This window comes from Chanos chanos, chromosome 7 (genome assembly GCF_902362185.1).
Source record: "Chanos chanos chromosome 7, fChaCha1.1, whole genome shotgun sequence".
Classification (NCBI taxonomy): Eukaryota; Metazoa; Chordata; class Actinopteri; order Gonorynchiformes; family Chanidae; genus Chanos; species Chanos chanos.
This window is the reverse complement of record NC_044501.1, coordinates 29,750,490-29,776,712: the sequence shown is the minus strand read 5'-3', so window position 1 is coordinate 29,776,712 and position 26,223 is coordinate 29,750,490. Positions and strand designations below refer to the sequence as shown.

At 41.6% G+C, this 26,223-nt stretch overlaps 1 protein-coding gene across 1 annotated transcript in view; it reads left to right on the top strand.

The window, feature by feature from the left end:
* malrd1 (MAM and LDL receptor class A domain containing 1) overlaps nt 1-26,223 on the top strand; it is a 66,233-nt gene that overhangs the window by 11,935 nt on the left and 28,075 nt on the right. The window contains exons 2-17 of the mRNA XM_030779155.1: nt 5,278-5,387; nt 6,796-6,933; nt 7,330-7,418; nt 8,108-8,179; nt 8,746-8,878; nt 12,198-12,350; nt 15,849-15,954; nt 16,062-16,429; nt 17,871-18,301; nt 18,824-18,911; nt 19,041-19,220; nt 19,486-19,645; nt 19,792-19,948; nt 20,547-20,657; nt 21,703-21,916; nt 22,268-22,515. Of these exons, the coding sequence (XP_030635015.1) occupies nt 5,278-5,387; nt 6,796-6,933; nt 7,330-7,418; nt 8,108-8,179; nt 8,746-8,878; nt 12,198-12,350; nt 15,849-15,954; nt 16,062-16,429; nt 17,871-18,301; nt 18,824-18,911; nt 19,041-19,220; nt 19,486-19,645; nt 19,792-19,948; nt 20,547-20,657; nt 21,703-21,916; nt 22,268-22,515 (2,758 nt within the window). The remainder of the gene's footprint in view (nt 1-5,277; nt 5,388-6,795; nt 6,934-7,329; nt 7,419-8,107; nt 8,180-8,745; nt 8,879-12,197; nt 12,351-15,848; nt 15,955-16,061; nt 16,430-17,870; nt 18,302-18,823; nt 18,912-19,040; nt 19,221-19,485; nt 19,646-19,791; nt 19,949-20,546; nt 20,658-21,702; nt 21,917-22,267; nt 22,516-26,223) is intronic.

Genomic DNA, 26,223 nt, shown 5'->3' with positions numbered 1-26,223 from the left:
TCGGAACCTGGTCCAGAATATTAATAGCGTCTGTCAAGGATCTATTTTTCATCTTTAGCATTTCTTACTCCTCTCTTTTTCCCACAAGACCATAGCTAGAAATATCACTGGGTTACAAATTTTTACTAGATATCTGGAAAATTCCACTTTTGGATTTAAGACTGAATTATATCCCACTCTCGGGCACACTTCTAATAAATAACAACAATTTTTCGACTGAATCTAACTGTGGGCAGATTCATTCCATCCCATGCAACTTGGTCTTTCTTATTCACAGGTACATATAATTAAAAGAAAAAAAAAAAAACGGATGAAAATTACATTCTTTTCAAATGTAAATATGATTTCCTAAATGTCTAAAAAAAAAAAAACAACACCAAAAAAACCCAGAGTTAATTTCTGTCAGTCTTAAGTAAATTCTGTGAACTGAACTGACTCGCGTGTGTGTATGTGTGTGTGTTTATCTGTTGGTTGCCGTGTTGCCTGAGTGACATCATAATTAAGAGGTGTTTGGGAAGAGAGCGATCAATCACAACGTCTTCCTTCCCTAACGATCAATTAACCCAACTAATCACTCGGGCTCAACATAATTACAACTCTTGTGCCTGGTACTAAAGCGAGGGAGTGTCTCTCATGCTAATTAATGACCAATTTCATCAATCAAAGCCAAAACCAAGCGTGCTATACAAAAGGGTAAACAGAGATCCATTTATAGGTGGGTACCTGAGACATGTGGAAGTGTAGTGCTGGTGGAATATTTGGAAGATCTGTAGGAAGAAAGGAATGTAGGAAGCCACAAACGCACGTGAGTTTTTTTTACACTCGGATTCAAACATTATCCAGAAACAATATCTACTATCTGGGACAAAATGGTTAGACAAAGTGCGATTTTCCAATAGGCTGCCATAAAACAGAAAAAAAAAAAAATTATTGGTAATCTTTTGTTTTAATCCAAATGAAAATTTCATTTTTTCATTCAATTATTTCCATTCCAGGAGGGACAAAGTTGGGTGGCAAAAGTCAGTTGTTCCTCCTGTGCCCAATAGAATAAGGCCAGAGTTGAAGACCAGTTTTCATATCCTGACCATTCATACCACTACCATATGTACAAACAGATAAAACCTCCATAAGGCTGTGTTGTGAAACATAATTAGTCACAACACTAATTTAGCCCAATACTATACACCACGTCTCTGCACCAATTCCCATCTGTTGCCATCTGAAAAACCAGCTTTTAAAAAAAACCCCACCAATTAGGATTCAGAGAGATGAATTTCACCGCAGGCATTTAAACCAACAAAACCAGGGAAAGAGCAAGAGAGAAAGAGAGAGAGAGAGAGAGTTAAACCCTCTCCCTCTCCTCTTCAATCCATTCTAATTAGGCAGGTGTCCAGAAGCAGTGGAATGAGAAAAGCCGATATGAAGAAGAGCAGCGAGGCAATGCATTGTTTGGTGCATTGTTTTTCTCCGTTAAGCCAGGACACTCATTAATATTCTGCCAATAATGACCCTTGCGTTGGAACTCTAGTCTGAACTCTAGTCTGAGTGTGAATCATGCCATGTTTAATCAAAGGTTAGGTCTTGGGGGTTTTTTTGGAAGTAGTTGTATATATTTTGTTTTTTTTATGTTGCTGTGGTGCATGTTGTGTGTCTGTTGGTGTGTGTGTGTGTATATGTGTGTGTGTATTTCACATAACTCTCCTAGGTTAAGTGAGAGCAAAGGGAACTGTGTGCTCTCATTGTCGCCACGGAAAAGTGTTGTCACGTGTAATGGAAACAGAGGTCAAAGGTCACTGCAATTACTAGTGTGTCAGTGCTGGCAAGAATAAAAACTCAGTCATCGCTGGATTTTAATCTGCGACGCGGGCGCACAAACACACACACACACACTGGCTGGCTGAGCCATGTACTCGATAATAAATGGTTTGTGTAACTACCATGTCTTGAGTAAGTGAAATTAAATGGGGGGGTTTTTTCAGTGCAGTAAGCTCACTCCAGAGCAGCGTCTGGACCACTGTCTCACTGGGACAGGCAATGTGAATCATAGGAGTTAAAAATTCATAAGTCACAGGAAAGGAAAAGGTGAGAGAGGGAAGGAAAAGGAGAGATATATATCAGGGGAGAGAGAAAAAGAAGATTCCCTCTAAGGTCCCACAGGTTAGGCCAGGTGGTAGCAAAGAGAAAGAGAGAGAGAACGAGAGAGAGAGATACAGAGAGAAAGTGATTGTTTCGGGAAGTCTGTTGTAGTTGTCTGAAAGTCACCAGGCCTCATTTAGGGATGTTAATATATATATTTGTATCTATCTATCTATCTATCTATCTATTGATCTCTCTCTCTCTCTCTCTCTCTCTATATATATATATATATATACCATGATATCTTAATACCTTCATTTACTTAAAAGATTGTTTCATTCCTCAGGAGGGAGATATAAACACAGAAGATGTTATTATTACCATTAACTAACTCTCTTGACTCCAACAGCAGTAACACACCAGTTATAGCAAGCCATGGCTTCATGAATTAGTCAAATTAGATAATGAGATAAATAAAGGTGAATTAGATAATGAGATTAATAAAAGTGAATTAGATGATGTGAGTAATAAAGCTGAATTAGATAATGAGGTAAAGGTGAATTAAATAATGAGATAAATAAAGGTGAATTAGATAATGAGATTAATAAAAGTGAATGAGATGATGTGAGTAATAAAGGTGAATTAGATAATGAGATAAATAAAGGTGAATTAGACAGTGAGATAAAGTTGAATTAGATAATGAGATTAATAAAGGTGAATTAGATGATGTGAGTAATAAAGTTGAATTAGATAATGAGGTAAAGGTGAATTAGATAATGAGATTAATAAAAGTGAATTAGATGATGTGAGTAATAAAGTTGAATTAGATAATGAGATAAATAAAGGTGAATTAGATAATGAGATTAATAAAAGTGAATTAGATGATGTGAGTAATAAAGTTGAATTAGATAATGAGGTAAAGTTGAATTTGTGTTAGTAAGCAGAATCGGATACATCGGTACAGAGGCAATGATAAATGAAAAAAAAAAGCTGCTCTTTGAGTGGACGATGCAGCCATTTGCCTGAGTGATTGTCAAGCCTGAAAAAGGCGTGCAAATAAAACCGATAATATTCACTAAAAGACGCAAGCTATAGTCTTATAGGCTATACAGACTATATATCATAAAGACATTGTCGTGTGTGTGTGTGTGTGTGTGTGTGTGTGTGTGTGGGGCGGGGGGGGGGGGTGGGGGAGGGGGCATGCCAATTAGCGTTGTCGAGAACGAGACGGGAGTACACTATTCAGCGAGTACATCAGTGAGGACGACCTCACTTAACATGTTAATTAACTCTCTCTCTCGTTTGGTCTTTACCACTGACAGATAATGGCTCCCATGATACTATCAATTAATAACTCTTTAAAGAGCCTCTGACGTCATTTAATTAAAAAAAGCTTAATTAAATCATCTTTGGAACGAGAACTTTTGTCTTCCTCTCATCCTGTCTTTCTTTCTCTCTCCCTCTCTTATTCTTGGTTAAAAGTTAAAGTCTCTGTTTTTTAGAGAGAGAGACACAGTGAGAAAGAGAGAGAGAGAGAGAGACAGACACACAGACAGAGGACAACATGACCTCATTTCTGGAGCGATTTCTTTGGGAACAAATTCAAGGAAATTCAATAACAAACCAGATTAATCATTCATTTTTTCCCGACCTGTTACAGACAGAGCCAAACAGTGTAGCTGAGCTCTCTAATGAACATAATTTGCATTGATATGTTAATAACAAAGCTGACTCCGCCTTCAGGAAGCTTCTCTCTCTCTCCCTCTCTCTCTCTCTCTCTCTTCTCCCCCATTCTTTCTTTTCTGTTACTCTTTTTTTCTAAGTGTTCTGCCTAATTGACTCTGCCATTATTATTGATCCTTTGAGTGCTCCGTTTAATAAAGATGTTAAAATTAAAGTCTCTCTTTCTCCCTCCCTCTCTCTATTTCTCTCTCTCTCTCTCTCTCCCTCTCTCTCTCTCCCACTTTCGAAGGTTAATTTCATGAAGAGTAGCTGATATTCCTCTGCTGATTCATCCCACATCTGAACACTAGTCCTTGCTCACTGATTCATGAGGCGTTCAGCTCAGGCTGAGGGAACATTTAGATCAACTGTGTCCCGACAGACCGGGGAAGGCACTGAAGACCACCCCATAGTTCACTTCACTTCTCCACCTTCTCTTTCCTTTCCGCTCATTTCATTTTCCAGATCAGATAACTTTGTGAACTTCTCAAACAGCACTGTTAGATCAAACAGCACTGTTAGATTGTCATGTCTATTATAACTGTTTAGATTCTGTATCTAAAACAGTATGGCATTGGACAGGTGAAGATGTTTCAAATATGAGTTTCAATGTTATGACAGATTAAGCGACTGCGGTAAAATAGAAATTGTGTGTGTCTGTGTGTGTGTGTGTGTGTGTGTGCAAGACAGAGAGAGAGAGAGAGAGAGAGAGACAGAGAGAGAGAGAGAGAGAGAGAGAGAGAGACAGAGAGAGCGAGAGAGACAGAGAGAGAGAGACAGAGAGAGAGAGAGAGAGAGAGAGAGACAGAGAGAGAGAGAGAGACAGAGAGACAGAGAGAGAGAGAGAAAGAGACAGAGAGACAGAGAGACAGAGAGAGAGAGAGAGAGAGAGAGACAGAGACAGAGAGAGAGACAGAGAGAGAGAGAGAGAGACAGAGAGAGAGAGAGAGAGGCAGAGAGAGAGAGACGTGTCTCAGGTCGATTTAAAGAGGTGAGCTATTCAATCAATTTTATTGTGCTTTTAATCTCCACCCAATGTGAAGGAGGCTGATTTTAGCGTCCTTGACACACACACACACACACACATGCACACACACACACACACATACGCACGTACACAAAGACACACAGTGTTTGTTGAGTAACAGCCATAAAAGTCATTTATGACTCAAGGTTGGTTTTGAACAAACAGCTTTCTATTTCTCTGAACTTGGAGTCGGACAGATAATAGAAGAACACAGTTCACTCTCCTCTGGATTACAAAAATTACGCATTTCTGTCAATCGTAGGAGTGTGGGACACTTTTAGGCAGCACCTGACTGTGTGTGTGTGTGTGTGTGTGTATGAGTGTGTGTATGTGTGTGCGTACATATGTGAGAGCGTGATCCCAAACCAGGAGCTGAAAGGCCCGATGAAGCTGTGTGTGTGGGCTTCGCTACTGGTGGGTGCTCTTGTGTGTTTTAAGGTGTGTGTGGCAAGCCAAGCATGCTCTGAAGGGGAGTTTACCTGTGTGAGCGGCCAGTGTGTGTCCAAGGATTTAGTGTGTGACTTTACCGAGGATTGTGAGGACAACAGTGATGAAGAGGACTGTGAGTAAAGACACTACAGTCATAACATTGTAACCTGAAACCATTCTATTCTACTCTGTTCTGTTCTATTCTATTCTATTCTATTCTAGTGTTGTCTAGTTTAGTCCAGTCTAGTCTATTGTATTCTGGTGTAGTCTATTCCTATATTTTTTAGTTTGTTGCAGTGATGTGTATTCTATTCTTGTTCAGTATTTTGCTGTTTACTCTGCTCTAGCCTGCCTATCCTGTTAAGGCCTGTTTGACTCTATTATTCGATTAACTCTTGATCGACACTTGCCTTAGACCACTCTAATATAATAATCAGTATTAAAATGTCGTGGTCCCAATTTACATGCTTTGAGTCACGGTTTTAAGTCACAATCCAAATTAATTCCATGTCAAGTCAATTCCATCTTTTTAATATGCTAAGCCTATATTCACAATGCTTTCAGAGGCTAAACCCGCTGAACCATCAACTGCAAAGCAAAAAAAAAAAAAAAAAAAAAACCTCAATAAACACGTTATCTTCTCACATTTATGAAATGGCAAAAACAATAATGCTTGTCTATGGCACCAACAAATCGTTATTTATGTGTTTACCACTTCATACATCTTAAGACTGGTAATGTTTGTATAGTAATCATCCACCCCGTTCACCAGCCGTGACATATGTCGTGTACACGAATTGCCGTTAAACACCGTAATGTGTTAACTCTAAGGTTTTATGGCTCTGGATGGGATGCGCGTGGGTCGTAAAGCACAGCATCGTGGCGCATAAGACCAACAAGCGATTTCAGGAAAGCTGATGTTTTTATGATCTCGACTGAAGCTTCTGTCTCTCTCTCCAAGGAGTCTTTACGAAAAACTGGTTGGGGAAGAATAAGGGCCGGATTGATGTGGTTTTGATAGAGTTGCACCATTGGTTAAACACAACCTTAGGATCTCTTCGAATGTAAAAATAAATAAATAAATAAATAAAAAACACCCAGGAGTCATATACAACTACACACTGATAAAACTGTTAGATTTTTAACTTCTAGCTGGGATTTTTTTTTTTTTCTGGTCTGTTTGGGAAATACCTCTATTCTCTTGCACTGTAGAAGCTCAAGTAGTTTCTCAATTTTTACCACCCACATTTTGTTTTCATAGTATTCCTCTTTTCCTCTGAGTATATTAAAGATTCTTGTTCCACCAAACATTCTAGCGAAACATTTTCTGTTCTATTGAGTAAAGTAGGAAGCCAGGCTGCAAACTACACATATGAATTTAATTAAACGTTTAGATTGAATGAATAAATAAATAAAAACCTTCATTCCTCCCTCTGTGAATCCGGCAGGTGTGCACACGAACGTAAATCCCACCTGTGTACTCATGTGCAGTGAGGATGTAATGTCATGTACAGTAAAAATATGTGTTTTTCTCTGTGAAGGCGAGGGCACGGAAAGGTGTGATTTTGAGGGGGGATTCTGTCATTTCCAGACCAGTCCTCACACAGAGACGGGCTGGACCAGAACGGGAGGCCACACTGGTATTGGACCCAGACTAGACCATAATGGAAGTCCATCAGGTATAATTGAAATCCTTATTAATCAATATGTTGTTGTTTTGAGTGTATTATTAATATAGCCATAACTACAGTATAATATACACAAGACCCTAGACTGCCACAAGAGATGGCAGAAAATTAAATAAAATACATAAGAAACACATCCAGAATACATTGAATATTGTCTTATCTTTGTCATTACTATCAGAGATATCAATGAAACATGTTGCAAACTATTAACAGAATAGGTTGGACTGTCAGATAAGCTACTCGTTTCAAAAGAACTTTTTTTTCTTTCTTTCTTTTTTTTTTTTTTTACAATTTATTACCAATTTTGTAACTCATACGGAGTATTTCTGTATTTGCTTGGCTATTTTTGAAGTTTTGATATTTTGATATTTATTCTTTTGTTTTCAGGTCACTTTCTCACTCTGCACTCTGCCAGTGGAGAGAAAGTCAGTGCCAGCCTCACAAGTCCCGTCTTTTTGCCATCACTATCCTGCAGGGTACTGTAACATATGCTCTCATTGGCTCCTTTCCCTTTTCTAAATCTGTAAACTGCTCTGTGATTGGTCATTTCTTTTTTATGACACAAAATTTCCTTCATTACAACTGGTTCTACCTTGGCACTCCATAGTTTATATTGTGGGGGCTTTTTTTATATTAGGGGGGCCACTTGTAGTCCATTCTCTTATTTTCCTTTAACTTTTTTGTTTGTGTATCTGGCCTGATACTGAACCTATACTGAATTGCTGTAGTGGTAGAACTTATTCAGCAGACGATTCCTTGATGGCTATTTGCTTGGTTTTTATTCTGCCTGCCTCGGAAGTCACTTTGGAGAAAAGAGTCTGCTAAATGAATAAATGTAAATGTACACGTCATTGGTTGAACACAGTTGTAATTCCACAGTTTGTAATTCCACTGAGATCTGGCTAGAGTCTCACAGTTTTACATTAGTGTATACTACTCTGGGAAACTACTTTTAGAGAGTAAACTACTTTGGGAAACTACTCTTAAAGAGTAAACTATTCTTGGAAACTCTACTCTTAGAGAGTAAACTACTCTGGGAGACATCTCTTAGACTACTCTAAACTCTAAACTGTCTTGTATTGGCTTATTTAGTGTCTTGAATTATGCATTTGTGAACGTGTTTCACTCACAGGTCAGTGATTTGTCTCTCTTGTGCTTCGTACAGTTGACTTTCTACTATCATATTGGGCAAGTTGATGGGACTTTGGACATTCTTAGCCAGACCAACACCACTGGTGTAAACTCTCCGATCTGGACCCAGTCAGAACCATTTACTGATCCACATACAAACCCTTGGATACATCACACAGTCACGATAAAAAGCTATCAGAAATTTAAGGTGTGTGTGTGTGTGTGTGTGTGTGTGTGTGTGTATTCTATTAATAATTCAACCAGTCAGTCAGTCACCCACATTTTTCTCAATTATCTGTGATGTCATTTTAAAAATATATTTAAAAGTGTGACTGTTCCTAGAGTGGTGATGTAGTGCAGATTGTATTAATAGCCATTGCTAAAAGGGAATATTTGTTTAGTGCACTGTGCTGTGAACAGAATTATCTGATTAGCAGAATGACATCTCAGTGACTCACAGACATTAATCTTATCTTCCACAGTCATAAAACACAAAGCAAGAAAATGAGGTACATGTACTTTGACCGGGCCATACAATTAGAGAGAACGAGAGAGAGGAGAGAGAGAGAGAGAATTGCATTTGTAACTTTAACAGCAAGTTAAATGAGTGTCTTGGAGATGGGTTTATGTCACCTTTAAATATATGAAATGATTTGTTAATTGTTTCTAAAGGTAGTCATTAGCGGTTGGGTTAATGTGTTTAAACAGGTGGTAATAAGAGGGGTAATCAATAACAGCACGGACACATCAGCAGCTTTGGCCATTGATGACCTGTCCTTCAGTCCAGACTGTGTTCCTGCTGCAGGTACACACACACACACACAGACACACACACCCCCAAGGAGAATCACAGACACTCTCTTTCTCACACACACACACACACACACTAACATGTTTTCTCTCTCTCTCTCTCACACACATACACACACACCCAATCAGAATCACAGACACTCTCTTTCTCACACACACACACACACACACACACACACACACACACACACACACGCTAACATGTTTTCTCTCTCTTTCTCTGTCTCTCTCTCACACACACACACACGCACACACACTAACATGCTCTCTCTATCTCTCACTCTGTCACACACACAAGCACACACACACAACCCTTGCATTGAATATATAAGGTGTTCAGTATCATCCATAATTACAGCCATTGCAAAGCAGACGCAAACAGACATCTGCCGTCCTGTCTGAAAAGCCTGGCGTCTGACGACTCTCAGCTCTTCCAATCAGCGGTATTCTTCAGAGAGTGTGTTATGGAAGGTTCCAGAATGCACGGTTCTCTCAGTTTTCTTAGGTGAAGCTGCAAATTTTTTTTTTTTTAGTCTTGATGTGTTTGCGTCGTGTGATTTCTGATTAGGTGCTGAGGAGACGAGGTAAAGGAGAAGATGAGAAAAGTGGAGGGGGGGGAGAAAAGGGAGAGAAGAGGAGAGGAGAAGAGAGGAGAGAAAAACAAATGAAAGTTGTGTCTCTGCCAACTTACTGTCCAAATGCCACATATTAAATATGAATGTGGAGGCAAGGAGCTACAGAATTGACCTGTCACAAAAAAAAAAAAAACACCTCATGATACTAACAGACCATTCACACCGGGGTGGAAAATATTTAGCAGTGTGTGTGTGTGTGTGTGTGTGTGTGTAGTTTTGCCATCAGAGCAGGGAGCCTGTGAGACTTGATGAGCTGTTAGACATTAAAAAAATGAACGGTGTGGGAGGAGAAACAGATGGGGAAAGAAAGACACAGAACACTACTGAGACTTTCACGTCCCATTTCTCCCGTTAGACGTGCTAAACGAACATCCGAGGATAGCTAACGCGGTAAGATTAGCGCGTTCCAATGTAAGCAGCCATCTCACCGCTGTTAAATTAACTCTGCTCTCTCAGAACTATTAATAAAAGGGGATAAAACAAGGTTAAAGTTGTTCAACAACATCAAAACCCTGTTGTTCCCTGCTAGTTTAACAGTTTTGAAAGAACTGAAATTTGTTCCTTTGTGGACAAATGGCTGTTTCTAACACTTTTCTTAGTGCATGTATGGAAACCGTGTCACCATCAAAGTGAGAGAAACAAATGAGACAAGTGGTCAACAGCATTCTCTCTCTCTCTGCCGTCATTAGTCGAGATCGCATAATCATTTCATTAAACTAGCCTTTCAAATAATGTTTGAAAGGTCAGTCGTCAGTCCATGGTTTGGGGTGAATGAGAGTATGACTGAGAGTATAATTGGTAACATCTCTTGACATGTAATTGGTAACATCTCTTGACATGTTATTGGTAACACTGCTCTTCTTTGAAATTCAGATCTTATCGTGGAGAAGGCAACAGGTCAGGTTTGGTTTCAAACCCCAGAGGCTAGGATCAGTGGAAACTGTAATGTACAAAAGACACAATTTTCTGGTAATAATTGTCATGTTAGATCACTTGTGTATCACGGTCTCTCAGACAGATACCGATTGTTAAAGCTACTCTTACGTGAATGGTTCGGTTTTACATGCATGTATAGTCTAGAGCTAACTACCAAATGAAAGGAAAGAAGACTGGCGAACTATCTGATAACTAGGTTATCATAAACTACCAAATAGATCCTCTCTGCTTTGGTAAACTGTGCGTTCTCCAAGTATGTGGAACTCGACTGGATTTGAGTTCTCCAAAATATGCCGTAAACGTTCATCTGGGATGAGATTTGGTGACTGGGATGGACATAGATTATGGTTTACATCATTTCCATGCACATGAATCCATTCAGTGAACCTTCATGTCCTGTGTATGGGGGCTTTGTCATCCCAGAAGAGATAACCCCTATCTCCTATAGTGATACTTCCCTGCAGGATAAAGGTGATCACCCAGAATGGCTTTGTATTTAATGGCATTTACCGTCCCCTTGATGGATACTAAACCGAAGTATACATAGTAAATACACCGTAACAGAGCTTCATTAAGGGCAACGAACCCTCAACCCTGTCGAACTCTTATGGCATGTGTCAATCATGGGCCCAGATGCTTGTTCAGAACAGAGTGTAAGATGACTCATTACACCCAATGACTTTTCTCCACTGCTCTGTAGACCACTACATGGGCCCTTTTTTAACAACACCTTCACCCCAGTATGCATCTGTGTCAGGTTCCCAGGGTAGTGGTGTTGGTAAGACCGTGTGGTGGATGGTTTAATGGTTCACTCTGCCTTCCCTCTCGAACCAATCCACAGACCTCACGTTAAGTTTTAGTGGGTAGCTCTGCGATAAAGGATTAATTCCGTGTAGAAGGGTTTTCCTTTTATGCCTCTGTTGGACAAGATTTACTGCCGTTACCTGAAACCTGCACAAAAATCAGACACTACACTGTCGAAATGGTGTAGAATGATCACAGGAGTCAATCCGAACTCAGCAACATGCTGTCCCAGTCTATTGGGGTGGGGGGGGGGGGTGGGGGGGGGGGCTTGAAGTGGTCCTGAACAAAGAGCGAGTCAGGAGCCAAGCAATTAAATTCTTTTCAGTGAACGAAACGAAAGGATCCGTCTCGCCGGGAATCACTGGGAATGCCCGTTTCAGAAGGACTACCCGAAGGCGTTTTAGGACACTCCGAGGACTCTGGGAAGTGAAAGAATCGATGGAGAAGTTACAACCCCTATTCGTTTTTACGGATATAGAGAGGCGTGTGATGATCCTGTTAGATGAATGATCGACGTTGTAAAGAGCTGTGTGAACGTGCTGGGCTAAGCGATAAAAATGGACAAATTATCAGCAAGGTGAAAAGAGTAATGAGGTGTGTGTCTGCAGCCCAGAAATATGTGTGTGTGTGTGTGTGTGTGTGTGTGTGTGTGTGTGTGTGTGTGTGTAAGTTAATCAAACGCATACAGAGCTGATATACCGCTCTCAGCACATTAGGCAGTCAGATCGCACACATTAGACTGAAACAGTGGTTTCAGCTTCTCATTAAGACTAGTATGTGTAATCAAGATCTCACAACCTCAGCATATCCTAAAACATTTATGCTCCCTTGTTCCTGCGCTGGACATTGTAGGTTCCTAACTGTGTGTGTGTGTGTGTGTGTGTGTGTGTGCGTGTGCATGTGTGTCTGCGTGTGTGTCTGTGTGGGTGTGTATTGCAGCTGTCCACTGTGATTTTGAGGAGACATCCTGTGGTTGGTATGAGTATGCCACAGGTGACGGCTTTGACTGGGTGAAGACCTCTGTGGCAGAGCTCCCCTCAGAGTACCAGCACCTGGCCCCTCCACAAGACCACACCACTAACAGCAGCATGGGTAAGTGGGCCCACATCTCCACACACACCAGAGATGGGGACTCGAGTTTGTGACTCAAGTCGCGCACACAGTGACTTGCGATTTGACTTGAAACTCGTCCTCAAGAGACTTGAGACTCCACTCGGACTGGATATTTGGGACTCGTGAACAACCTTTATTTTAATTTTAATTTTTTTGCCGCATTAACATTAAGGACATGTCTGACGAGCTGGATGTCACTCCCTCCCTTTACACACGCGCGCAGCCACAGATGACTGTAAGCTGCAGCAACAACACCGTGACCATGGCGATCACACCTGCAGCTGCTGTGGCATTTGCGATAACCTTTGGCCATAAGCCTTCACACAAGGTTAGGGTTGTCACCCATCCCTTATAATTCGGGATCGTCCTGTATTGGAAAATAAAATGCTGGGTCCCGTATTGAATCAGTAAGGGACGCAGTTTGTCCCGTATTTTTGTACACGTCGTTTCATATATACACTAGGCCTTCAAACTGCTGAGAATAACATAACATCAAGTAAAATCAAGCCAGTTATACAACTGGAGTGGGGAAGTTTGTACAAGTGGAGTGGGGAAGTTTACCAGTGAAACGTAAGAGGCTGTTGAGATATTGGGCTGAATGATCAGTGGGTCAGTCCTTTCCCTGGCAACAAATACAAAGCAAACTCTACAGTTTGCTGTCGAGCTTTTTTGGTCACCCATGCAGGGGTGTCTGACCTTAAACAGCATGTTGCAGGTGCTACCCATGCCCGAGCAGAGCAGACTACACAGAGTGGAATCGTTTGATTCCTCATACATCAGACTTCCCCCGAGGCGGACATGGTATATTATGTAATTAATTGTATATTGCCAACTGTAGCCTATATTACAGCCTGTTAGCCTATATTACACAGTAACCAATATAGGTAGTTAGGCAATAATCAGTGCAAATATTATCCTGATATTCCATCCATTCTCTTGGGCTGAAGGTTAAGATTTGTTTTAAGTGATAAGTGATAAGTGATTTATTTTATAATTCATAAATTTGATATATTATATAAATGACAATGTACAATTTAAAACATTTCAATAAATAACCTTATCAGTCTATCCTGCCTAAGCCATAAACATGATCACTTTTAAGAACTGTTTTTTTTTTCTAACTGAAGAAAAAAAGGATCAAAGAATCTTTTTGCATTTAACGGCCTAATCCATACACATTTTTAATCCAATTAATGACTCCTCCTCTCCAGGTAACAGCTGCGGAGTTGACACATGTAGAACACACTGTCACACTGTTAAGCAAAACCTGAGCTAGGACTTGGGGTTGGGGGGGGGGGGGCTCTACACAAAGTGGCAACCCTATACAAGGCCCAAACAGAAGAATGGCTAAATGCAAGGTGTGTGGTATCAAAATAAAGGATGCTGGATTGACCACATCAAATTTTTATCAGGCACCTCAAAACGCACCCAGATAGGTCAGTCAGTCACTTGGTAACGTGAAAGACAAGTTAATGTTAGCGGCTGTAAGTGCCCAATCCGTCCCCGGAGGCATGAGCTGTTCTGCGCATGTTTGCGCTGACGGTTAGGGTTAGGGTTAGGGTTAGGGATAGGGTTAGGGATAGGGTTAGGGTTATGGATAGGGTTAATTGACTTGCAAGCGCGGGCATATGGACGCTTATGGATGGTTAGCACACATGTTAGCTCAGCATCAGTTTTCCAACTTTAACTTGTCACTAGCTTTGTAGCTAAGGGAGGTTAACTTGATTAGATTGGTGTTCGCTGAATATTTTGAAAAGACTAGTGAATGTTGCAAAACACTTTTTTAACTTTTAAAAGGAAAGCTTTCATTATGTGTGTTCTTTTTTTCAGATTCCATTGCAATAGCCTGTTTAAAGTGCTCATATACCAAACAACTAATCAATGCTGATACTGTATGCTAATAGATAAATGAGTGATGGTAATGCAGTACATGCTTTGAATTCCTTAGATATAGCAATGCAGTGTTCTAAGCAGACTGGATGACAAGCAGGAGATGATAGAACGCTTATTACAGCCCTAAGAGACTGGAGACTTGGCTCGGTCTTGTGACCAAAGACATGAGACTTGACTTGGACTCTAGCTCAAAGACTTGAAACTGGGATGTGCAAAAAATGGCATACACAAAACACACGCATACACACACATATACACATTTACATACACACACACACACACAGATACATACATACACACTTACACACATGGGTGCGTACGCACACACTCACACACATATGTGTCTGCATATGTGTGTGAGAGATAGAGAGAGAGAGAAAGAGAGAGAGGGAGAGAGAAGCAAGATAAAGAAAAATTCGTCTTCAACTTCAGTAGTATCTGTGGTAATGGATAAAATAATCTCCCATCTTCCCTGGCGCGCAAATTAAAATTGCACATCTAAGCGGAGTATTCTCCTGAAATATTTTCCTTAGAGTTCACGCTGAGAAAATAACTCAGCTAAGAGAGACAACTCAGCTCACACACATTCTTACCACAGTTTCTAATGGATTCATCTCTCCCCTGCTGCTTTCTCTCTCTCTCTCTCTCTCTCTCTCTTTGTCTCTCTGTCTGTCTGTCTCTCTTTCTCTCTCTGTCTCGCTCTCTCTCTGTCTTTCTCTCTGAGCTTCTCTCTCTCCACTAACCCCTACTGATGTGCTCACATTCTAACTAAGAATAGGCCTACATTCAGTATTTTAACTGTGATATTTCCCTTCTAATATTGAACTGCATGTGAAATACTTTCTGTAGGCTACCATAGCTGAGGGAAGGGAGTAAAGAAGGGGGTGATGAATTATAGCCTTTCATTTTTTTGCCTTGAAGAAAGCCATTTTGTAACACAGAAACCTTATGGCTTTTTGCTCTTTTGTGACATTAATTTTACTAATTCTTAGTGGAGAAAAAAGAAAGTTGGAAACACTGTGCTCTATTCTTTCATTGAGTTTAAGCGGATTTTGTGGAATTAAGCGGAATTTTGGTCATTTTGATATTGTCTGTCAGCCGATTCATTGTTAATGTGCTTGGTCATGTTGCGGTCAGAAATCTGGCCACTACAGTGTTCTGTTTAAAAATAATCCTTGCTTTCTGATGCCATGCATTAGCATGCAATGGGTGAATGTGGTAAGTGAACACCACAGAACCGATATAACATGAGAACCACAGATTTATCACCAACATAAGCATAAACCTCAGCACATCTCCACTCTTAGATGAATATACTTTCAATCATGTTTATTTCAAATATACTATCCCACCATGGAGCAATCGATCAAGGTTTCAAGGTTTTGTCCCATTATGCTTCATAGGGTCATGTGTTTACAGTTTATTGAATAAAAGTCAAGTTTTTTGAATGCAACTTACATTACATCAATACATTGTATATTATTCATAGTGTGGTATTTGTGCAGTATTGGTAAAATGCAAAGAGGTTTGCTATCTCTTTCTCTCTCTCTCTCTCTCTCTCTCTCTCTCTTTCTCTCTTCCCAGGTCACTTCATGTTTGTGCTGAAGAACAGCAGTAGTTTTACCCAGCTTGCTTTGCTGCGAAGCCCGAAGTTTGGGCAGGCGGCTGCGGGATGTACCATGACCTTTTGGTGAGGGTCAAATTAAACCTAATCATCAACATTTTCAGTAGATGTTGGAGTAGACAATCAGTTACCATAGAGACATACCAATGTGACATTTGGTGTTTCGCCTCCAGGCACTATAATTCAGGTTTGTCGGTGGGTGCTGCTGAGATGGCCCTTCACATCGACGGCATGGACAAATTTACGGTACTCTGGCGTACCCTTTATCACCAAGGCAACGTCTGGCACCCGGTAACTGTTCAGATAGGCCGTCAAACCAGGCCTTTCCAACTCTCATTGGCCAAACTGAGTCTGGGCGTGTACGATGGGATCTCCGCCTTGGATGACATCACGTTTCACAACTGCTCGCTGCCGCTGGCCCAGGAGTCATGCGTTGATTCCAGTCAGTTTCAGTGTTTGACGACCGGGGCATGTGTAGACCGCCTCCAAGTCTGTGATTTGGTCGATGACTGTGGGGACGGGAGTGATGAGAGCAACTGTGGTCAGTACCTTGTATATGAATGAATCAAAGCATGACCTTCAAATGGATTAATCTGAATCAAAGCATCACATATGAATGGATTCATCTGAACCATCACAGATGGATGGATTACTTAATGGAAGGGTTTGTCTGAATCAGTTCATCATGTATGAATGAATGATCTTAAATCAGTCCATCATTTCAGGAATTAAACTGTTAAACTGAGTAACTGAGACTGATTTGATGTGTAGGCAAATATCAATCAATGCATCAGTTAAAGAATTTAACTAGAGCCCGACCGATAAATGACAATTAAAAAAGAGACGGAAGATGGCGGGAAGACCCGGATCCTTCAGCCATGTGATAACATTAATGTCAGCCATGCCTGGTTTAGCTGCAGTCACATGAAAGCCGTTACAGTCAGGCAAACATCAAAATGACATTTAACGTTATGGTAGTTGAGTGGTGTAGACTATGCTGTTGACAAACTTGATTGTATGTTTACTTATGAAACAGCGTGGCAGTTCTAGCGAGTAAACAAACAACGCTCCCGTCATTTCTCCCTCTACACTTCTAAAAATTCACTGGCAACATCCCTTACAGCAGCTTACAACGCAGTCCATTGCTAAATTAGGTTACCGACAAAGCTACCTAGTGCCAAGTTTATCAGTGGAAGACCGCTAAATTTAATGAGAGATTAAACTGTAGCGTTTAACTTATTCTGCCTGCATGAAGCAATATATCTGTCACTCACATGTCTGTAGTTATAGTCAGTACATTGGAAATGATTAAACCAGAGGGGATACATAAATAAACGTGAGCTGAACAAGTATCCAACATGACTTGGTATCCAAACAAAGATATCTAGCTTCTCTTTCAAACATGTAGCGTGAAATCCCAAAGTCGCAAGTCCTCGATATGACATGAGTCATGGCTAGTGTAGGCTAGTATTAAATGCATGCAACAGCAGCGTTTATTCTAGGTCACTGTATCAATTTACTGAATTATTTCTCAAAACTTTGATATATTTTGTTGTTCTTTTGTTCAAAGTACTATTTATGACAATAAAACAAGTTTGCTTTTAAACTGCATTATGTTGGTAAGGACTACAAATAAATGTTAGGGAAAATCTTTGTTTATGTTATGTGTTTCTAAAAAAAAACAACAACAACAAAAAGAACATTGGCCGATATATCATTATCGCATTTTTAAATAATCAAATATCGAAATCGGTATCGGTCTGAAAAGTCCTTTATTGATCGGGCTCTAAATTTAACCATTCATTCATTTGTTTGTTCATTCGTCCATCCATCCATCCATCCATCCATCCATCCATCCATCCATCCATCCATTCATTCATTTATTCATTTATTCATTCATTCATTCCTTCATTCACTCTGGTTACTTTAATAATCATTTCTCTCTCTCTCTCTCTCTCTCTCTCTCTCTCTCTCTGTCATAGATGAGGGGTTTATGTGTAATTTTGAAGAGGGTCTGTGTGACTGGACCCAGGAGCATGAGAGCGATATCTTTGACTGGACTCTCATTCAGGGCCCGACTCCTACGCTGAACACCGGTCCCTTTAAGGACCACACCCTGTCCAACATTGATGGACACTACCTTTACATCGAGTCCTCTGCCCCCCAGCACTTTAAAGACACAGCTGTCCTGGTCAGCCGACCCATACAGCCGGCCCTGTGGCGTATTGACAACACCCAAACCTGTGTCTTCCGCTTTCATTACCACATGTTTGGAAAACACATCTTCCGTTTAGCCGTTTACCTGCGCACTCAGAGCACTGAGCGTGGCAGCTTGCTGTGGGTTCGCTATGGCGACCAGGGGAACTTGTGGCACAAGAAGACCCTGTACCTCAATAGTGCTCGCCCCTTTCAAGTAAGGAAACACCTGGGGTTGTTTTTGGGGCAAAAAACTGCTTAATCACAATCCCCAAACATACATACATGCATGCGCGCGCACGCACGCACACACACACACACAAATGCACACAGAAACAAGGAACACAGTGAAAAAAGGACCATGGTGATGCACAGTGTGTATGTGTGCATGTATATGTGTGTGAGTATGTGTGTGCATGTGTGTGTCTTACATCTGAAGGTCAGTCCACTCATTGAGATGATATCCATAATCAAATGTATTTTAAACCTTGGCGATTTCTGGCACAAGCTGAAGTCCTCCTAAGTACGGTAAAATATGGACATGAGCTTTGGAGAGAGTGAATATCTCACCCAGAAAAAATTAAGCCATACTGCATCTCCTTTTCCCACCTCCACACCTCCACAACCTTCTCTCTCTCTCTCTCTCTCTCTCTATCTTTCTCTCTCTCTCTCTCTCTCTCTCTCTCTATCTTTCTCTCTCTCTCTCTCTCTCTCTCTCTCTCTCTCTCTCTCTCTCTAGATTCTGATAGAGGGAACAGTGGGAGATGACTTTGCTGGAGATATAGCTATAGATGATCTGTCCTTCCTGGGGTGTAAACCGTACAACGGTGAGAACATGACTCTCAAACAAAACTGCATCAAATACAAAGGGAAAGAACCTCGCGGTGTAACTAAATAAGCCATGAACACCTTTTTATGTGCTTGTGTGTGTGTGTGTTTGTGTGTGTGTGTTTCAGGTGATTTGCCCTCAGCTCAGCCTAGCACTCCCACTCCTCCACCCGCTGTCTCCACGGCCCTCCCTCACAGCTGTCCTGAGGGCCAGTTTGTGTGTAACGCATATGGGGAGTGTGTGAACCAGAGTCAAGTGTGTGACTTCAGATTTGACTGCTCCGATGGTTCTGACGAACAGTATTGTGGTATACCAGAGCTTTCAGACACACACACAAACACATCCACACATGCAAACACACACGCATGCATGCATGCACGGGCACACACTCACACACACACACACACACACACACACACACACACACAATCATACTGTTGCTGCCTTTGTTGATCCCTCTCTTTGTAAACCAATCTATTTGTTATTGATAATTTCACTCTCTCTCTCTCTCTCTCTCTCTCTCTCTCTCTCTCTCCCTCTCTCTCTGCCTCTCTCCCTCTCTCTCTCCTCAGTGAAGGAGGTGTGTGATTTTGAAGGAGATGAGTTATGTGGGTGGTATTTAGGTCACCCAGCCCCACCCGTTCCTCTCCACGCTTTCCGCTGGCTGACTGGACAGGGTGAGAGCATACACCATGGAGAAGAGTACCACAGACCGGTCAATGACCATACGCTGTGAGTAACTCACACACACGCGCACACACACACACACACACACATCTTTCTCTCTCACACATCCCATATCAATAATGAAACAGTGTAATAACATTTACCTGTTTGAGTAAGGGTGTGGTGTGTGTGTGTGTGTGTGTGTTTTATAGCGGTACTCCACAGGGTTGGTATATGTATGCTGATAGCTCTAACGGTGGCTATGGCCAAACCACTGACCTCCAGACCCCACTTATCACAGCCACCGGACCCCAGTGCACCCTGGGATTCTGGTTTTACATGTGTGGCTTCACTGTGGGAACACTACAGGTGAGCTAACCTAAGGAATTATGGGAAACAAGAATTACATTCAAATTATTTGAGTGTTATCATGGATTTTCGAAATTCTCTAGACCGTGAGATAATTCTCATCACTCTGTTATTCTCTAGATTACATTACTGTTGTTTGTTTGTTTGTTTTTTTGGTATACCAAAGATACCACCACACAGAGAAAACATTCCCCCTTTCACTTTTTCACTTTCACTTTAACTTTTCTTTTTTCTGAAAATCTGAATGTCTAAAGATTGAATCAACTGTAACACTGCCTAATTTATCACTGTAAGAAAGCTGAAGGTTCTGTGTTATGATGCCATACTATGTTAAACGCAAGTGCACTCACATATGGCCCAAAGACAGGATCATTGATCCATGTTAGACCAGAGCTAAACTGAGAAGTCGCCAAGCAAAGGCTATGTAACCTCTTGCCTTGTTTTCTTCTCCCACTGATGGTAGCTCACAAAACTCTGTCTTGCTCTCTGTCCCTGTCTGTCTTTGTCTCTGTCTCTGTGTGTGTGTGTCTCTCTCTCTATCTCTCTCTCTTTCTCTCTCTCCCTTTCTTTCTCTCTCTCTCTCTCTCCTGGGCTGTAGGTTTTTATCACGTCTGAAAATGTTACTCATGAAGTGTGGTCTCAGACTCGCAGCCCGGGTAACCAGTGGCGCTGGGCTGAGGTTTACATCGGAATACGTCACAACTTCCAGGTCTGTCAGTATATCTGTATATTTCTGTTATCTTCTTTGGTCTGACTTCAATTATAACAAAGTACAAACCAAAAACTTGGGGCAGAACAGAGTTCTTTGACAGAAACAAGGGAAGAAGCCAGTGAACAAAGAAAAATCGACGAACAATCCAACACCCGACAAAGCCAGAGTTGTGTACCAATTAAGAGTGACTTTAGAAGAGAAACGCATTGCTAAAAGAAATTGCAGAGGTATGGTGTTACACACCACAAACTGCATTTGAGGGGATACATATATGTCCGTACACACACTTGCCAACCAACACACACCATTCATAAGTCATAATGTCTGTGTGTGCTCGTGTGAAAAAGTGGGAAAATGCTGAATACAATGATAGGACCTTATAATAACAGTAACTTGAAACGATGGATTAATTTGACTATTAAGATCTGACATGAGAAGAATAATTTATTTGATTTATTTTATTCATTTATCATTCATCAACAGCTTCTGTCCTTCTCCAGCACGGTCTCTGTGAGGCACACGCGTCAGCCGAAGAGGCTGTGGCCTCCCTTTCATCAGCACTGACAAGCTTTGAAGTGGCCTTTTAAAAGCTCTTTCTTAGACTGAAGTACACTTTTTATGTCTGCTATCAAGAACTGAAGTGCCCTTTCAGCTCATATTTATCTACTAAAGAGACCTGCTTTACTTCTTCAGAATAAACTCTCTCTCTCTCTCCTAATGTCTGTGTCTGACTTGCTGTGCTGCAGCCTCCATCTCTCTCTGTTTCTCTCTGTCTTTCTCTCTCTCTCTCTGTCTGTCTCTCTCTCTCTCTGTTTCTCTCTCTCTCTCTGTTTCTCTCTGTCTCTCTCTCTCTCTCTCTGTCTGTCGCTCTCTCTCTCTGTTTCTCTCTCTCTCTCTGTTTCTCTCTGTCTCTCTCTGTTTCTCTCTCTCTCTTTTCCAGTTTTGGTTTTCTCAAAGGAACAGGATACATTCATGTATAGAAGTACAACATGACTTACAATAAATGTGTGTGTGTGTGTGTGTGTGTGTGTGTGTATTGTAGGTGATCCTGCGCGCTAAACGTGGCGTGAGCTACATGGGGGACGTGGTAGTGGATGACGTGGTGTTTCGGGGCTGCGCCCCTATGTTACCCCCTGACCGCCCCTGCAGTAGGGAAGAGTTTGCCTGCGCTAATGGCAACTGTATCTCCCAGGACAACCTGTGTGACTTCATCGACCACTGTGGAGACGGCTCCGACGAGGACCATTACATCTGTAGTAAGACCCTGTCTAAATGCACTCTTTCTCTGATCTTCACAGATACTATAGTAAAAAACAACTGACTCTACCCTTGTTACCATAGTAACCAATCATGTCCAGTATAACTGTCTGTGTACACATTAACACTTACGGTGTATTGGAGCAGTTGTGTGACTAGTCGTTGTATTGCATTTATATATATATTTACAAGTTTTTATCTTGCTGTTATAATGAATGGCAGGGGTGTAAAGCGTAGTGTTTGCCCATTGCAAACTTGTCTGTAATCTTCAGGTTTTGTTTAATATTTGCTGTAAAGATTTTCTTTTCTGTGTGTGTGTGTGTGTGTGTGTGTGTGTGTGTGTGTTCCAGAGGGCTTCAGAGGGCGTTGTAACTTTGAGTTTGACCTGTGCTCTTGGAGGCAGTCCCACGAGGATGATGTTGATTGGATGATTAAAGCTGAAAACACGCCCACGCTGGGGACTGGCCCAGCTGTCGACCACACCCTCAGGGACCCCACGGGTCACTACCTGTATCTGGAGGGGTCGTTTCCGCACGTGCACGGAGACACAGCCAGAGTAGCAGGACCTCTGCTCAGCCACCGTAGCAAAAACTGCAAGGTTAGAGGTCAACCTAGCAGCACTGGGACGGGGGACGGGGGACGGGGGGGGGGGCAAGTAGAGCAAAGGTGGATGAGTAGATTGATGGATATGTGGTTCATTGTGAGGATTGATTGTGTGTCACAAGGTGGCTAGAAGTATGGATGGATGGATGGATGGATGGATGGATGGAGAATGGAGTTTCTGTGAATGTATGAGATAGATAGATAGATAGATAGATAGATAGATAGATAGATAGATAGATAGATAGATAGATAGATAGATAGATAGATAGATAGATAGATAGATAGATAATTGTATAGGGGGGTAGATGGATGAGTGGTAGGACTGTTCCCAGTAATTAAATTCTCAAAGATACAGTGACAATATTTGGCTTTTGTGTCAGTGGGTAATTTCCCATAAGTGCAATACAGATAATAACCTATGGGTGGCAGGATGTTTTCATTACAGCAAAAACGATGGAGAGGCTCCAAACAGCCCCTATGAGACCTAAAGCTGATATACAGGAAACTGGATGTTCTTTTTGAGAAAACCAGGTTGGACAGTAGCAGTGCCAAGAGATATAGCAACAATGCAACAAACCTTCAGCTTGTCCAGACGTTATCCAGATAAGACGTCTCAGTCGACAGACCTTAATGTCTTCAATCACTTACATCAGCAGCCACCCCCTCCCCCTTCATGTTCATTTGTGAAGATCCTCAAATAAAATGAATTAAAATGAATAACCCACAGTTAGAAAGGTTAATCAATGCCTTACCCACCCATTACTACATAACTGGGACAGTCAGCCCCAAATCTACAGCCCTAAGTGAAACAGGAAACCAAAGACACAGTCTGGGCAGAGTCCACAGTTACATGGGATATCTGAACATTCAGAGAGGGTCCAGTTCATTCATGCCGTAACACATCCTCTCATATCCCTTGAGTAAAAAAGTCATGTTGCTTGTTCTAAAGACAAAGAGCCTGTCTGAGAGCTTCGTTTTGAATCAGATCTGGCTGATTTGCTGCACCCTGACATAGTGGAATGGGGTTATGCAGAGAAGGACCAAACGTCAGTGACGGGTGATACATCAAACGTTTGTGTCATCGCTCGGCCGGAAAAAAGCTGATGCCGGTCGCCTCCTTTTGCTGGAGGGCTGAATTCTGGCGGCTCAGCACGCGTCGAAAGTGCCCGCCAACCCTCGTCTCCTCGCACCGGTTCTCACAGAGTCACTACCTCCTTCAGGAGAAATGTGTTCGCCAGCCATATGCTCACTGATAAGCAGTCGCTCCAGCTGCCAGAAAATAAGGTCCCGACCGAAGAAGCTGGGAGAATGCTCGGCTTTTTTTGAAACGATATAGAGATTTGTTGAGCAGGAGTCTTGCTGCGTCGCAAAGCCAGTACCTGTTAATAAACATGCTGTCAGTCTGCTGGGGAGAGTAGGAATTTGATTATCCTCTCCCAGCCAACTTGGCAAAATAACATTTCTGCATACGAGAGTAAAGCGTGTCGGGTTAAAGTGTTTTTCACCTCTGCAGAAATTGTCAAAGCGCAGGAATTCACAAACTTCACTGACGAATGAGTGTATGCTTCAGTTTCCTTAAAAATAAACAACAACAACAACAATAAAAAAGCCTCGGTATTTAAGAGCACTGCTTATCTGACAAGAATAATTTGTGAGCACGGCTTCCAGCACATTTCAGTACAAAAAAAGAATTTATAAGCTTTAGATTTGCTCTTTGTTTATTAGGCCTAGAAGCCTATTAAGTCTAGGGGTGCCAAGCTTGGATAATCGGATAGCTTTTTTTCATTTCCTTTGACTATTGTCATACTATTTCATCATTTTTCTTTGTGGTGCTTTGCGATACAGTTTCACACATACAGCTGTGTTCCTCAGTCAGATCTATCAGATTTCTTTTGGATCAAATTTGACTGTTTGAATGTTGTTATGCGTACTGGACAGCACAGTATCGTATTGTATGGTATTGTATCGCATCGTATCATATCATATTGCATTGCACCACATCACATTCTTTCCCATCCTATCATACTGTATCCAGTTGTATTGTATTATATCATGACACAAATCATGAAATAAATAACAATACCCAGGCCGAGTGGATGGACATGTATACAGATGACTGAAAAGGAGGATGAATCAGTCATTTTAACTGAGGTTCACCTGTGCCACAGAGGGAGTCATGGAATCAGTTGCCTGTTTAGAATCTCCTTCTCGATCAAGCTTGGAGAACAGTGCCAGATGGCTTGGCTTGAAAAGAAAGCCTAGGCATTGCATTTACCCTTGGGACTATTGGAAATAACTGATTTACATTGGCCTCCATTCACCGCGGACATGAAGTTCTTATTCTCTGTGCTGTCAGTGAAGTAATAATCACTGAAGAGCATTAAGGCTATTCACGTCTATAAACCACTGGCGAGGGAAGTGGCTGTCCTGAGGAAGAGTTTATGGAAAGTTTTAGAGGAGTGGAAGTACAACTCCTGCACTACCTTCTGGGAGCTGTAGTTTTGAATGATGGGAGGCAGTGATTGACGACGGGCAGCATTGCATTACAGAGATGGATTTCAGACAGTCAATGGGGCTGAGCTGGCTCCCATACCCCGCTTACCAGCCAGCAGCACTCACTCATTCTGACAGATGGAGAAAGAGAGAGAGAGAGAGAGAGAGAGAGAGAGAGATATCAGACTGTTTTTAATGCAATGTCTATCAGTCTGGGTGGTTATGTCTGTGTCAGTGTGCGTGTGTGTGTGTGTGTGTGTGTGTTTGTGTGTGTTTGTGTGTGTGCGTTTGGCAAAGAGAAGGAGAGAGAGAGAGACAGATGATTGACTGTGTGCTCTGTGCGGATATGTGTCTGTTCCTCAGATCCTCCCAATAATCAATCACACACAGACAGGAGTCAATTACACAAAAAAGAGAGACAGAAACACAGAGAGAGAGAGAGAGAGAGAGAGAGAGAGAGAGAGAGAGAGAGAGAATCTGTTCTGGAACAACCTATAGGTCTTGTTTCAGTGCTGTATGACAGAACAAAAAAATAACGTGTGAAACTGTAGAAGAAGAATGCAGCAGTGTGTGTGTGTGTGTGTGTGTGTGTGTGTGTGTGTGTGAGTGTGACTTAGGGGTGTCAGTTGAAGCACTTTAAGTCATTTTTCACATGTGACATTATTGACTGTCATTCTGTAAGAGCTTTCTACTTTTTGGGATATTGGTCTTTCATTTTTAACAGGTGTGTGTGTGTGTGTGTGTTTACCATGTTGAACCAAATGTCCCAGTGAGAATATACATATCTGTCAAATAACCACTATTTGAAAACACAGAAACCGTGTTCTCAAAGAGATATTGTTGTTGTTGTATATAGAAAAAGTACTGTAATATTTCGTTTCTTATCATTATGTTTAGAGTTAGGTTGTTCATTTGGTTGTTAAGCCAATGGGAAGTCCCCATTAAGTATAACCACAGCTGTGTGTGCTCGTATGTATTCCCATGTGTGTTTTAGCCGTGTGACAGGTACTGTTATGCTTGTGCATGTCTGGTAAGGATCAGAATATTAAGTGTATGTGTATGTGTGCGTGTGTGTGTGTGTGTGTTTGTGCGTGTGTGTGTGTGTGTGCATGCGTGCGTGCGTGTGTGTGTGTGCGCGTGGTGTGTGTGTGTGCGCGTGTGTGTGTGCGTGTGTGCGTGCGTGCGTGTGCGTGTGCGTGTGCGTGTGTGT